The sequence below is a fragment of the Leopardus geoffroyi genome, chromosome D2 (assembly GCF_018350155.1).
Source record: "Leopardus geoffroyi isolate Oge1 chromosome D2, O.geoffroyi_Oge1_pat1.0, whole genome shotgun sequence".
NCBI classification, from domain to species: domain Eukaryota; kingdom Metazoa; phylum Chordata; class Mammalia; order Carnivora; family Felidae; genus Leopardus; species Leopardus geoffroyi.
Genome location: NC_059334.1, coordinates 34073339 through 34087193, shown reverse-complemented (window position 1 = coordinate 34087193; position 13855 = coordinate 34073339). Strand labels below are relative to the sequence as shown.

At 37.7% G+C, this 13855-nt stretch overlaps 1 protein-coding gene across 2 annotated transcripts in view; it reads left to right on the top strand.

Moving 5' to 3' along the window:
- The window catches only part of P4HA1 (prolyl 4-hydroxylase subunit alpha 1), an 89456-nt gene extending 78915 nt beyond the window's left edge, over positions 1-10541 (top strand). For both annotated transcript variants that reach the window (XM_045437732.1, XM_045437733.1), the window contains exons 11-15: positions 158-211; positions 3149-3214; positions 7117-7185; positions 7702-7798; positions 9455-10541. In XM_045437732.1, coding sequence (XP_045293688.1) covers positions 158-211; positions 3149-3214; positions 7117-7185; positions 7702-7798; positions 9455-9525 — 357 coding nt within the window. In that variant the 3' untranslated portion in view covers positions 9526-10541. The remainder of the gene's footprint in view (positions 1-157; positions 212-3148; positions 3215-7116; positions 7186-7701; positions 7799-9454) is intronic.
- Positions 10542-13855: the final 3314 nt, after the last annotated feature.

The window sequence follows — 13855 nt, the reverse complement described above, 5'->3', positions numbered from 1 at the left end:
TTGGTTCCTTAGGAACTGTCGTTGATTTCAACTGTTTTGCTTCTAATTTCTGTAGAAGTACCTAACCATATCATGTAAGAGGCCAAAATAGGACTTACAGATTTTTTGAATAGTAATCTTGATTTTTTTTAATGCATGCTTTCTTCTTCTTCTTCAGGTAGCAAATTATGGAGTTGGAGGACAATATGAACCCCATTTTGATTTTGCACGGGTAAGTTTAAAAAAAAAAAAAGGAGAATGTAGGAGTTCTAACTGAAGCTTAGGCATGGCATGTTAAGTCTGTTCTTTTAGTAGTAAAAATTCATAGCCTGTTTGCAATTTGTGGAAGCATGGTGGAATAGACATTCTATAAAACCTTTCTTAGCAGTAACAAAACAAAACCCCTAGATGTTAAAAAAAATTTAGGATACTTTTAAATGCATTGCTGAGACTGGAAGAAAGTAAAGGAAATTCCCAATTCCCAAAATGAACAAAGAAAACCTAGAAACTAAAATTAGAGTTAAAGGGGGGCTGGGCCAAAAAAGCTGAAGCTGAAAGCATTTGTCTCCAGGAATCTAGAGCTTTGAGGATTGATGGCTGTGTGAGAGGACCTGCCACTGTGCAGGCTACTGAACTTGAGACCGATGCATAAAACCTGAATCTCCAAAAGGATTATACCCTCAGAGAAAGAAAGAATAGCCTTGAAAAGAATCTGCTTGGAGTCAGGAGCCTTAAGGAGAGTTGCCTCTCATCATCCAGGTGGGCATGGAATGTGTATGAGAGCCTCTTCTGGGAGTTTGAAAGCCTAGGCCTGCTCTCACGTGAACCTTTTATTTTGAATTTCACTACCCTGAAAGAGGAGAAATTAAAGTTGTTCATTTAGGTAGTGCTTCTTGGTACCTGGCAGAGACAAACTCATGTCCTCCCTGAAGACAGGCATCTTTATTCTAGTACCTCAAGAGTTTTAAAGATTAAGGTCAGCCAAATACAAACTCATTAAAGAAAAAAAAAACTGGTAATAAGACACCGTTGATGAGACTAAAGTGACCAACAGATTTAGAAGCCCCAGGATGTTAGGTACTTGAATAATCAGAGAATATAAAATAACTGTATAGTAGTTTTAAAAATAAAAGGATAAAAATTAACAAACTCTCAAAATGATTTAACATATTTGAAAAACAAATAGAAGCTCTAGGTAGAAAAAAGTAATTGTTGAAAATTTAAAGTTTGATGCATAAATTAAAACAGATTAGAGAGGGGCGCCTGGGTGGCTCAGTTGGTTGAGCATCCGACTTCGGCTCAGGTCATGAATTCATGGGTCCTGGGTTCAAGCCCCACATTGGGCTCTGTGCTGATAGTGCAGAGCCTGCTTGGGATCCTGTCTCTCCTCTCTCTCTCTCTCTCCTTCTGTCTCTCTCTGTGCCCCTCCCCCACTCATGCTTTCTCTCTCAAATAAATAAACTTAAAAAACAGAGACAGTTGAAGTGCATTAGTGAATGAATTGGTAAATCTGAATAAATTATAAGAATACATTAAGAGACAAGATAAAAAATACAAAACAGATGTAGAGAGACACTGGAGAATATATAATATGAAAGCAGTTTGCTAAAAAGCTGTCCTTTACCAAGTACTACTCTTGCTTAAGATTAATAAATATTAACCTTACTTTTTTCACATTAAGCTATAAATTATACAAGTATACAAGTCCTCATTAAGCTTTATCATAAATACATGAATTCTAAGAACTGTCTCGGGCATTTTAATAAACTTCTTGATCTGTCATTTTAAAATAAGAGTACATTTTTTTGAAGGAAAACAGCCTATATTGTGTCATGGCCCTTGACTAGCTTAAATCCCAGAATTGTACTCTTTTTCTATGTAGGCCAGCAAGGAATATATTTTTAGTCTTTCCCTTCTTTTTTCAATTATTGAAAAATGTCTGAGTCTTGAATGATGTGAAAGAGTACAGTTCAAGCTCTGACATTAGTGCAACTAAATTTTCTTCTTAGTTTTTTATTTTGAAATAATTACAGATTCCTAGGAAGTTGCAAAGAAATGTACAGGGAGGTCCTATGAACCCTTCCCTCGGCCTTCCCCAATGTTAACATCTTGCATTACTGTAGTTGACTATCAAAACCAAGAAATAAGCATTGGCACAAGACATAGAGCTATTTCATATTTCACCAGTTCTATTTGCACTAATTGTGTGTGTATCTATGCAGTTTTATTACATGTGTAACTTTGTGAAAGTACCACACAATCAGGATGCATAACTGCACCATGACTGCAAGACTCCCTTACAGTCCTGCTCTTATAGCTGCACATACCCTTCTGCTTCCCATCCCTTAACTGCTGGTAGCTGCTAATCTGTTCTCTGTAATTATCATTTCAGAAATGTTATATAGATGTTATATGCAGTATGTATCTCTTTTCACTCAGCAGCATAATTCCTCTGAGGTTAGTGGAGTTCTTAAAGAATGTGTCAGTAGTGTGTTCTTTTTTATTGCTCAGTAGGAGTTCACAGTATAGACACACCACAGTTGGTTAATTGTTCATTCTTTGAAGGACAGTAAGGTAGTTTCCAGTTTGGGGCTATTACCAATAAAGATGTCTATAAATTTCTGTGTGAAAAATACATTTTCATTTTTCTGGGATAACTGCCAAGACACTGTATTGTATTTTAATTTAGATTTAAATAGCTAGATGTGAATTGTCCAGCCAGATTAAAGTGCTGACTGTCCAAAAGAATGACAAGCATAGTAGCAGTAAACATTTGAATGGACCATGAGTTCAATTTAAATCTCAAGGTAAATTCTTTACCTGCAGAGAATAGAGTTCATGAATGTAGCTAAGAGGCTCTTTCCCCCCTGCCCCTTTGGAAGCTAAAACTATAGGCATTAATTAATAATCTGTGGATAGTAGATACTGATTTTCGTTATTTAGGCTAATAAATACAGGTCCCCCCTACCCCCAGTGGTCTTATCAAAAGTATTCACTGTACAATCTGAATCAACAGCCAACAAGTATTTGCTTGCTGTATATCATGCACTAGACATTACCTTTTGGGTTTTTTTGGCATACCCTTAAGCATATTACTGGTATTTAGTGCCACTGGATAATTTGCATTCCTGAATTTTATACCATTGAATTTGTTGTGTTTTATTCACAGAAAGATGAACCAGATGCTTTCAAAGAGCTGGGGACAGGAAATAGAATTGCTACATGGCTGTTTTATGTAAGTTATAGCTAAAAGAAAATTTTTTTTTTTGCTAAAATTTTTAAGTTGGGATTTTATCACATGATGTTAATTTTGATGTTCAGAGGTCTGTTTTCCTTAGCTCTTATTTAACATCCTAATTTAAAGTTTTTACAACTGAGTAAGTGGAGGGTTTTTGCATTTGTAACTTTTTCAGATAGTAATATTAAAACCTGAATAAAAAAGTTAAAATTACTAACAGTCTCAGGGCACCTGGGTGGCTCAGTCTGTTGAGCATCTGACTCTTGATTTTGGCTCAGGTCATGATTTCACGCTTTGTGAGTTTGAGCCCCATATTGGGCTCTGCGCTGACAGTGCAGAGCCTGCTTGGGATTCTCTCTCCCTCTCTCTCTGTTTCTCCCCCATTTGTGCTCTTCTCTCTCTCTTTAATTAAAAAAAATATAAAAAAATTAATATTACTAACAGTCTATTTGGAGATAATCATTGTGGATATTTTGGTGTATGGACTGTTCAGATGTGTATATAGGCATCTCTGTATATATTCACACACATTTAATAAACTTTCCTTTTGAATTTTTTATTGATACATAAAAAAAGTATACAAATCCTAAGTACTATAACCTGTTAAGTTTTCACAAAGTGAATACATCTGGTGTAAGCAGCTAAATCTAGAGAGCACATTATAGCATCCTGGAAGCCCCATTAAGGGTAACCATTTTCACATTGTTTAGTAAAATTTCAAAACAGTATGATCATTATTTTTAAAATTGTTTATATACCGGGGCACCTGGTGGCTCAGTTGTTTAAGAGTCTGACTCTTGATTTCTGCTCAGGTCATGAGCTCACAGTTGGTGAGTTCAAGTCCCTCATTGTGAGTTTCCTGCTTGGGAATCTCTGCCTGCCCCCCCTGCTCGTGCACCTGCACGCTCTCTCTTTCCCAAAAGAAATAAACTTTAAAATTGTTTATATATTTAAACATATAAAAAAAATTAAACTTTTGTCATAATATTTGCCCCAGTTATCTTTTGTTGCCTAACAAATCACCCCAAAACTGAATAGATTAAAATAACTATTTTTATGTCTCATGGTTGTAAGGTGGGCTTCACTCCTGGTTCTTGCTGTGGATCATTCATGCATCTGTAGTCAGTTGATGACTGGCACTGGGGTCATCTTGAAGGTTGAGGCTGGCTTTGGCCAGAGTACCTGCATGTGGTCTGGGCTTCTTCCCAGCATGGTGACTAGATTGCAAGAGCAAGTATCTCTGCAAAAAGCAAGGCTGAAATGCATGGCATTTTTATTACCTACCTTCAGAAGTCAAATAATGTCACTTCTCCTGGCTTTTATTAATCAAGGCAATTACAAAGATCTGCCAAGTTTCAAGGGGAGGAGACATGGACCCTACCACTCAATAAGAATGTCAGTGTCACGTAAACAGAACATGTAGGACAAGGAATACTGGGAAATAGTATATTTGGAAAATATAACCTTCTACAATGTTGTAACCTTTGTTAACTTCAAAAGATGAATTTTAAGTCTAGACATAAATTTTGCTTATTTCATTGTTTTGTCCACCCCCTAACCCATTTGAATGATAGGAAAATGGCATCTCTTTTTGCTGTTTATCTCACTCCCTACCAAAATTTGTGTATCTCTGCTCAGTCTCATTTTCCTGCTTCATTGCTTCCTGCTACCTTCCCTATTTGTCTTTTACTTTATTTCTTCCATTCTTTTCTCTCTCCTTCCCTCTTTGCAATCCACCTTTTCACCTTCCTACCTCATCACCCTCCTTCCCTCTTACAACCTTATCTGTTTCTAAAAAGATTTAAGATACCATAAAAAAAGGATTTAAGCACTGTAATAAAAAGGATTTAGGATTAAAAAAAGAATTTGAGACATATAATGTTAAAGATGAGAGAGAATTATTACAAAGGGAAAACCAGGAGAGACGATGATACATTATACAAAATTCATGCTGTGAAATCTTGTATACTTTTTAGAAGTGAATTCTCCATAATTGTACCAATTTATATCCTACCTTTAAGTGTCATATGTTTGTTAACCTTTTGGTCTGCACATCTTTCACTTATTATATTGGCAGTTATTGTGGTTTTAGTTTGTATTATTAGAGAGGTTAGTCATCTCTTCTGATGTTTGAGACATTAAACATTTTTTTTGCTTTTATGAATATTGATGCTATACATTATTTGGTCCAATATCCATAAATATTAGATTATTTGACCATTAGATTATATGTTTGATTATTACATTCTATCTTAACTATATAGCATTTTGATTAGATCAGTAATTTTGCCCCCCACCCCCTGCCATTGTTTAAGTATTGTCCTACATGGTCCATTTAGCACAACTTTTTCATTTCTTCAAAGTTAGCTCTTTGCTCCAGTGGATGTATTCATCATAGTACAATATCCTTCTTTATCTCAGTGCTTTTATTTTTATTTAAACTGTGTTCGATATTAAGATCAAACTCTATTTTCTTTGGTATAGCATTTGCCTGGCAATCTTTTTGTTTCAAGGCTTCTTGTTTTAGATGTGACTCTTGGATATAGCACAGTTGGGCTTTGCTTTGTGATACAGTCTTTGTATATACGTTCTACTTACGTTGCTTGTGAAAAAATCTTCACTGCATGATAGGTTTCCTGTCTCATTTTGTCCATGTGATCCCTTAATTTGGAAGATTTGTGTTTTACATTTAAAAATTCCAAATTTTAATTCTGGTATAATTAACGTACAGTGTGATATTAATTTCAGCTCTACAATTTAGTGATTCAGCACTTACATACAACACCTGGTGCTTATCACAAGTGCACTCCCAAATCCCCATTACCTGTTTACCAGAGTGGAAGGGGGATGGATGGGTAAATCATCAGTTTGTTCTCTACAGTTAGAAGTCTGTTTCATGGTTTGTCTCTTTTGTTCCTTTGTTTCGTTTCTTAAATTCCACATATGAGTGAAATCATACAGTATTTGTCTTTCTCTGGCAGACTTATTTTGCTTAACATAATACTCTCTAGATCCATCCATGTTGTTGCAAATGGCAAGCTTTCATTTTGTATGGCTGAATAATATTCCGTTGTATATATAGACCACATCTTCCTTATCCTTTCATCAGTGGACACTTGAGCTGTTTCCATAATTTGGCTGTTGTAAATAATGCTGCGACAAACATAAGGGTGCCTACATCCTTTTGAATTAGTGTTTTCATTTTCTTTGGGTAAATACCCAGTAGGAGCACCTGCTATAAATACTGTAGACATTAAAGCTGAGCAATGAACAAAATAGATGAAAATTCCTGCCCCCATGGAGATTATATTCTAGTGCAATAAATACATAATTATACCCTTGTATTACTTGATTTGATTTTAAATCCTCTTTTTTTTTTTTTTTTTTTTTTTTACCTCTGGCTATAAAAGAAGTAGCTATAAAAGACGTCCCTATCTCCCTTCCTGACTTTATCATTTCTTTTACTTTTATTTTTTTTTAATATAAGTATATAAACCTAGAAAAGAACAGCATCTTTTTTTGTTTAAAAACTGAGTAGCATGGGGCACCTGGGTGGCTCAGTTGGTTGAGCGTCCAACTCTTGGTTTCGACTCAGGCTATGACCTCACAGTTTCGTGGGTTTGAACCCTGTATTGGGCTGAGCACTGACAGTGTGGATGGAGCCTGCTTGGGATTCTCTCTCTCTGCCGCTCCCTCACTCGCATTGTCTCAAATAAATAAGTAATAAATAAATAAATAATAAATAAATATAAAAAAACCTGAATAGCCTGCACAAACTATCTATGTAAATAGAAGTCCAGATGTTCTCATATTCTCTGCAGTATCATTCCTTCCTCACAATGGCATATTTAACTTTATTATACCAGTGCTTCTGATAATACTGTCTGCAATTCTTATAGATGAGTGATGTGTCAGCAGGAGGAGCCACTGTTTTTCCTGAAGTAGGAGCTAGTGTTTGGCCCAAAAAGGTAAACTTGGTTCATTTGTTAATTTTGTGGGTCTGTTTTTTTTTTTTCCCTGAGGAAGAGATGCACCTTTGTTTCACGGTCTAATTAATGAATAACATTTTTAAAGATAGAGATAATGTAGTCCTTAAGGTCCTTAAGTATACTAGGTAAAATTTTAAATATCTTTATGGTACACTTTACAATGATTACCTAGAAATAATGAACAACCAAGGATTAGCACTCAAAAGTTTGCATTTCTAAAATGGGTTCCATATGATGGAACCTCCATCTTACTACTGTAAGATTTGTTAGCTTTGTTTTGGCAAATCCCCTTTGTCAGGCAGCTTTGTGGTACTGACATTTTCATGTGATCACCAAAATTTTGTAAATGATTTAGTCATATTTTCAGAATTTTATTAGGGAAGATATAATGCTGCCATGGAGGAGTACTTCCACAGGAACAGAGGAAAATTTAATTACTACAAAAAGTGATAACCTATATCTTATTTGGAGATAATTTTGTATTATTCTCCACAGGGAACTGCTGTTTTCTGGTATAATCTGTTTGCCAGTGGAGAAGGAGATTACAGTACACGGCATGCGGCCTGTCCAGTGCTAGTTGGAAACAAATGGGGTAAATATTTCCTATATTCTCTTTTGACTTTTGTCTCATATTTTGAAATTAGGGTAGTCTATATCTTAAAAAGAAAACAAAACTCCTAACATTGAAAGGGATTCAACCAACCAAGTTTCTGATTTTAATATAAATTTACTTTCAATAGATCAGAATTCTGATGACAGATTTTAACAGTAGTCCCGCTTCTTGACTCAAAGTTGAAGAAGACAGTATCTTTCCCTCAAGGAGTGTACAGTTGTGTGAGACACGCTAATGGATAGATCAGAATATAGTGTAGTACACACTAATACGGAGATGTATACAGAAGATGAGGACTCCTTATAGTTGGGAGGCTTCTTCAAAGCTTAATTTTAAAATTTGGTCTTGAAGAGAGAGCCGTATGTTTTCCAGGCATGTTAGGGACCAGGGCCAGGACTAGTGTGAGGCTAGAGAGGCACTCAGGGTCAGGGTCATGCTAGTTTTTAATGTGGCCAGTCATAAAGAAATAGAAGCCGGGGCGCCTGGGTGGCGCAGTCGGTTAAGCGTCCGACTTCAGCCAGGTCACGATCTCGCGGTCCGTGAGTTCGAGCCCCGAGTCAGGCTCTGGGCTGATGGCTCAGAGCCTGGAGCCTGTTTCCGATTCTGTCTCTCCCTCTCTCTCTGCCCCTCCCCCGTTCATACTCTGTCTCTCTCTGTCCCAAAAATAAATAAACGTTGAAAAAAAAAATTAAAAAAAAAAATAGAAGCAGGTGAATTTATTTTTATACATATTATTTAACCCCATAAATCCTTTTCAATATGTGTCACTAGCCACCTTTCAGGTACTTAGTAGCCACATGTGTCTAGTGGCTACTGTCTCAGACATAGCAGGACTAAGGAGTGACACCTGATTGTTAGGATTTTAAAAATCTTCTTTGATGATTATGTTTGAGAATCACTGGACTAGAATGAGGCTAGTGGAGGAGAGATCAGTTTAGAAGGCTCTTTTACATTGCCTAAGTGGGTGATGATGAAAACCTGGACTATGGTAGTAGCAAAAGGATTGGAGAGTAAAGAGACAGAAGAGATATATAAGGAAAAGTGGCAGGCTTTGATGAATGATAGATGGGATATAGGAGTTGAGAAAGATAAGAGTAATTATGGGTCCTAGTTTACTTTGTACATGTTGAAGCCATCGATTGGGTTCTATGATAAAGAAGGAGTAGAAAATTCTGTTTGAGTTACATTAAAAAGCAGTATCTTGGAATCAAGGAAATTTAATGAGCACATAATAGTAGTGATTGATTGTAGAATTGTTCCTGTACGTTGGAGGCTTTGTGTTCATCTCTAAAATGTCCCTGTATTAGTGATAGTATTTTTGCAAACAGTTAAAACAATGTTCTGTCTCTACCTACATCTTCATTCCAATTGCATTTCATTTCAAGATTTACATTAAACATCAGAAACTTTAGGAAATGCACATACATAGATTCTCATGTGCTTCCAACATTTAGCGAAGTTTTGTGGGTTTTTTTTTTGTTTTTTTTTAAATAGAGTGCCTAGGTACCATCTGCCTTCATCTTATTTTGGTCTTGAACTTTTAGCTCGTGTAGAAACTTTCTTATAGGCCTAGTTCTTACAAGTGAATTAAACTTTAGATAGTGGAGAATATTAATGTATTTTTTTCTCTCACAGTATCTAATAAATGGCTCCATGAACGTGGACAAGAATTTCGAAGACCATGCACCTTATCAGAATTGGAATGACAAATAGGCTTCCCTTCCTCTCCTGCTATACTCTAATGTGTCTGATATGCACATTTCCCAGTCTTAACTTTCAAGAGTTTACAATTGACTAACACTCCATGATTGGTTTCAGTCATGAACCTCATCCCATGTTTCATCTGTGGACAATCACTAACTTTGTGGGGTTTTTTTCCTTTTAAAAGTAACACTAAATCACCATATTGTACATATAAACCTTTAAAGTTCAGTTGGTATCACAGAGGATAAAGCAAGGTAGAGTTAAAAAAATAAGGAATTTTATATCTTAAAGAACTTCTTGGTTGGATAAAAAAAACACTTTATGCATCTGATTATAGTATTTCACAACATCTCAGTTGGTAGGGGGTAGGCTAGAATGGGCCATGTGATTATAAGCCTTATAGTTTGGACCTAGGTATTACATTTACCTAGTCTTATTTTCTGGATCTGCCTAAAGACTAGGAGTAAACTAGACCTCTAATCTGGGTTCCATTTGATGTTTACCCCTCCATACGCTATTCTAAGTTGATTTTTTTTCCTCTCAAACCTTTTTAAAGAAAGTATACTGTATTTTACCAATCCCATTCTTCTCTCACAGCTCCTCTGTGGTGAATCAAATCTGCTTGAGTTAAAATAATTTGATTAAAAAGGTTTTTTATTGCAAAGCCCTATATAACAACAGTGGGCCTTCTTAACTAAAATGATCATTAGTCTGTTTATTTCTCCCTTAAATGACTAATGATTTTGTCCATAAAATTTGCTGTTTTTTGTAATGCTAATACCTTGCCTCTTATTCCTGCTATAGCAGGGTGATGATATTGGCGTTCTGATAAAATAAATATCGTGCCTTAGGAGACTGGAAATTTTAAAATGTACAAGTCCTTTTAATGATGAGGGAATTGATAAAAAAAAGAAGAATCTTTTTTCTAAAAAAGCCAAAATGTCTGTTTTTTTTCACTTCTGAAATGTGTTGTGACAACAATGACCTATTTATGATCTTAAATCTTTTTTTAAAAATGTTTCTGTTTTCTGTGTGGTATTTTTCTTATTTGAATGTGAATGCATACTCTAGTGACAACAGGTGATTTCTATGGATGTGTGTGTGTGTTTTTTGTTTTGTTTTTTTTAATACAGAGGACTTAGATCTATCCCTTTGGTTTTCATTCACTTTCATGTCACACTGTTATGGTAGAACTCTGAACTTTCAGCCATTCAATCAATCAGACTATGTTTCCTTCAAAAGAAGCTCTACAACTTGTGGTTATAAGGTTACTATAATAATGGTACTTAAGACTTTCTCTTATCCAAAAGTGTGGTATAATATAAAGCCATGAACCCAAAGAAGTATATCAGTTGACCCTTAAAACTAACCTTTTACATTTCTTTTTTTTTTTTTTTTTTTTTTTTTTTTTTTTTTCAACGTTTATTTATTTTTGGGACAGAGAGAGACAGAGCATGACCAGGGGAGGGGCAGAGAGAGAGGGAGACACAGAATCGGAAACAGGCTCCAGGCTCTGAGCCATCAGCCCAGAGCCTGACGCGGGGCTCGAACTCACGGACCGCGAGATCGTGACCTGGCTGAAGTCGGACGCTTAACCGACTGCGCCACCCAGGCGCCCCAACCTTTTACATTTCTTATGGTGAATCTTAATTCATACAAGGGCTCTTTATCCTTTATGCACTATTTAAATATTTAAGGAAGAGTTTGGTTGTTTGGGTAAGAAGGTATTAAATCAACTGTGAAATTCCTTTCTCCCAAATACTTTGTTTCACCACAGCTATTTTAGTAAGAAATATTGGAAATGACCTTTAGTACTTTAGTTTTTTTATACGTGATTTTAAAAAATCCTGTTAGAAGCAATGTAAATGCAAAAGGATAGAAATAAATGGGAGTTCAATGAATGGAAACTAACCTTTCTTACCTTATGTGTTTTAGCAAATAGAATAAAAGTAATATATATTTCGGAAGCAATGACATACTCTTACAAATTTCCTCATTATATTCAACCTAGACTCTCTATGGGGACCAGTAAACTCTTTTCAGTATTAGATCTTACAGAACCCTCCCACATTTCCAATGTTACCATTTTTCTTTCCAAATGGAAAGGAGGAAGAAAATCCAGTAAAAAGCTTTGAGTCCAGTGGTCATTGCAATTTTTTTTTCTTATGGTGAACATTAAAATAAATGGCTACATACCAACCCTGAATGCCCTGGGACACAGAAAAAAAAAGGCATGGTTTACAAAAGCAACTAAAGGGGCACTTGAGTGGCTTAGGTCACAATCTCGCAGTTCATGAGATTGAACCCCATGTCGGACTCTGCACTGACAGCACAGAGCCTGCTTGGGATTCTCTCTCTCTGCCCTTCCCCTGCTTCCACACATACTCTTCCTCTAAGTAATTATTTAAAAGAGCAACTAGAATATAAAGGACCCTGCCAAAGGGTAGGAGAGCTGCTGGAACGGTCTCTGGATTAGAGGGACTGGCAAGTGCCTTGGTTTATCTTCTCCCTCTACTTTGATAGCATGGATGGGAGTGGGGTCTGGGCACCCTAGCAGGCCTACTACCTTAGTGAGACCTAGGCCTCTAGCCCACACCAGCCCCAGATATCCCACCAAGGCAGCCCCAGGTGGAGCCAAGATTGGGCACACACAAAGAAACCCCTAGTGAGTGCTCACTATAGCTCCAGCCATCTTAGCAAGGTGACACAGGCCCAGAGAACCCCAGAATACTCCAAATCTGCCCACTTTGGCTCCAGATGACTTGCTAGGGCACCCATGGCACAGCACTCCAGGACCCCCTGGCCCATGCCCACCTTGGTCCCCACTTCAAGGTACCCTTATGTGGAATGCCCTGGAACCCCCAGGCCCACACCCTGCCTCAGCAACAACTGCCTCTCTAGGGTACCCCCTGCACTAAGCACCTCAGGGCACCCCAGCCTGAACCCACCTCAGTTTCAGCTGTCCTGCCAGGGTGTCCTCTGCACCAAGAACCCCAGGACCATGCCAGCCCATGCCCACTTCAGCTACAGCTCACCTGCCAGGGCACACCCTCTGTGGAGTGCCCCCAGGACCCCCAAGCCCACACCCAACCTTGGCTCTAGCTACCCCACCAGGGTGCTCTCTGCACAGAGCACAACAGATTCCCCAACTTGTGCCCCATCAATGTATCCTTTGCCCAGAGACCTCAGGCACCACCCCAGACTACGCCCATTTCAACCCTGGCCATCCAATAAGGACAGACCTAGCACCCCCAGCTTATGCCAGCCATTGCTTCAGCCAGAAAACCAAAGTCACCAGGTACACATAGTCTACATGGGATGACCATACACAAGACCATTCCTTTGAGTTTAGGAGAAGTAGCTATTCCACCTAATTCATAGAAATATACACAGTAAGTTGAGCAAAATAGGGAGACTGAGAAATGTGTTTCAAATAAAAGAACAAGACAAAACTTCAGAGAACTAAATGAAATGGAGATAAGCAATATGCCTGATAAACAGTTTAATGATCATAAAGATGCTCACTACACTGGAGAGAACAGAAGAGCTCTGTGTGAACTTGAACAAAGAAAAATATAAAAAGAACCAGTTGAATACAATAACTGAAAAAATACACTAAAAAGAATCAACAGATTAGCAGATGCAGAAAAATGGATCAGTGATCTCTTTTTAATTTTTTATGTCTTATTTTTGAGAGAGACAGCAGAGCGTGATCAGGGAAGGGGCAGAGAGATGGAGACAGAAATATGAGGCAGGCACCAGGCTCTGAGCGATCAGCAAAGAGCCCAACATGGGGCTCAAACTCACAAACTATGAGATTATGACCTTAGCCAAAGTCAGACGCCCAACCGACTGAGCCACCCAGGTGCCCCTGGATCAGTGATCTTAAAGGGTAATGGAAAGCAACCAAGCTGGAGAGCAAAAGAAAGAAAAAAATGTTGAGGTTTGAGAGAGCAAAGCGGGAGAGGAACAGAGAGAGAGAGAGAGAGAGAGAGAGAAATTCCAAGCAGGCTCCACGCTGTCAGCACAGAGCCTGATGTGGGGCTTGAACTCTCAAATTGTGAGATCATGACCTGAGCCGAAATCAAGATTTGGACACTTAACTGAGCCATCCAGGCACCCCAAGAGAAAACAATTTTTAAAAATGAGGATAGGTTAAGGGATCTCTTGGACAACATCAAGCAAATACATTATAGGGATCCCAGCAGGAGAAAAGAGAGAATAAGGTGCAGAAAACTTCCCTAACCTGAGGAAGGAAACACATCTAGGTTCAGGAAGCAGAGAGAGTTCAGCAGAAACTTTGTAGGCTAGAAGGGAGTGCTGAAAGGAAAA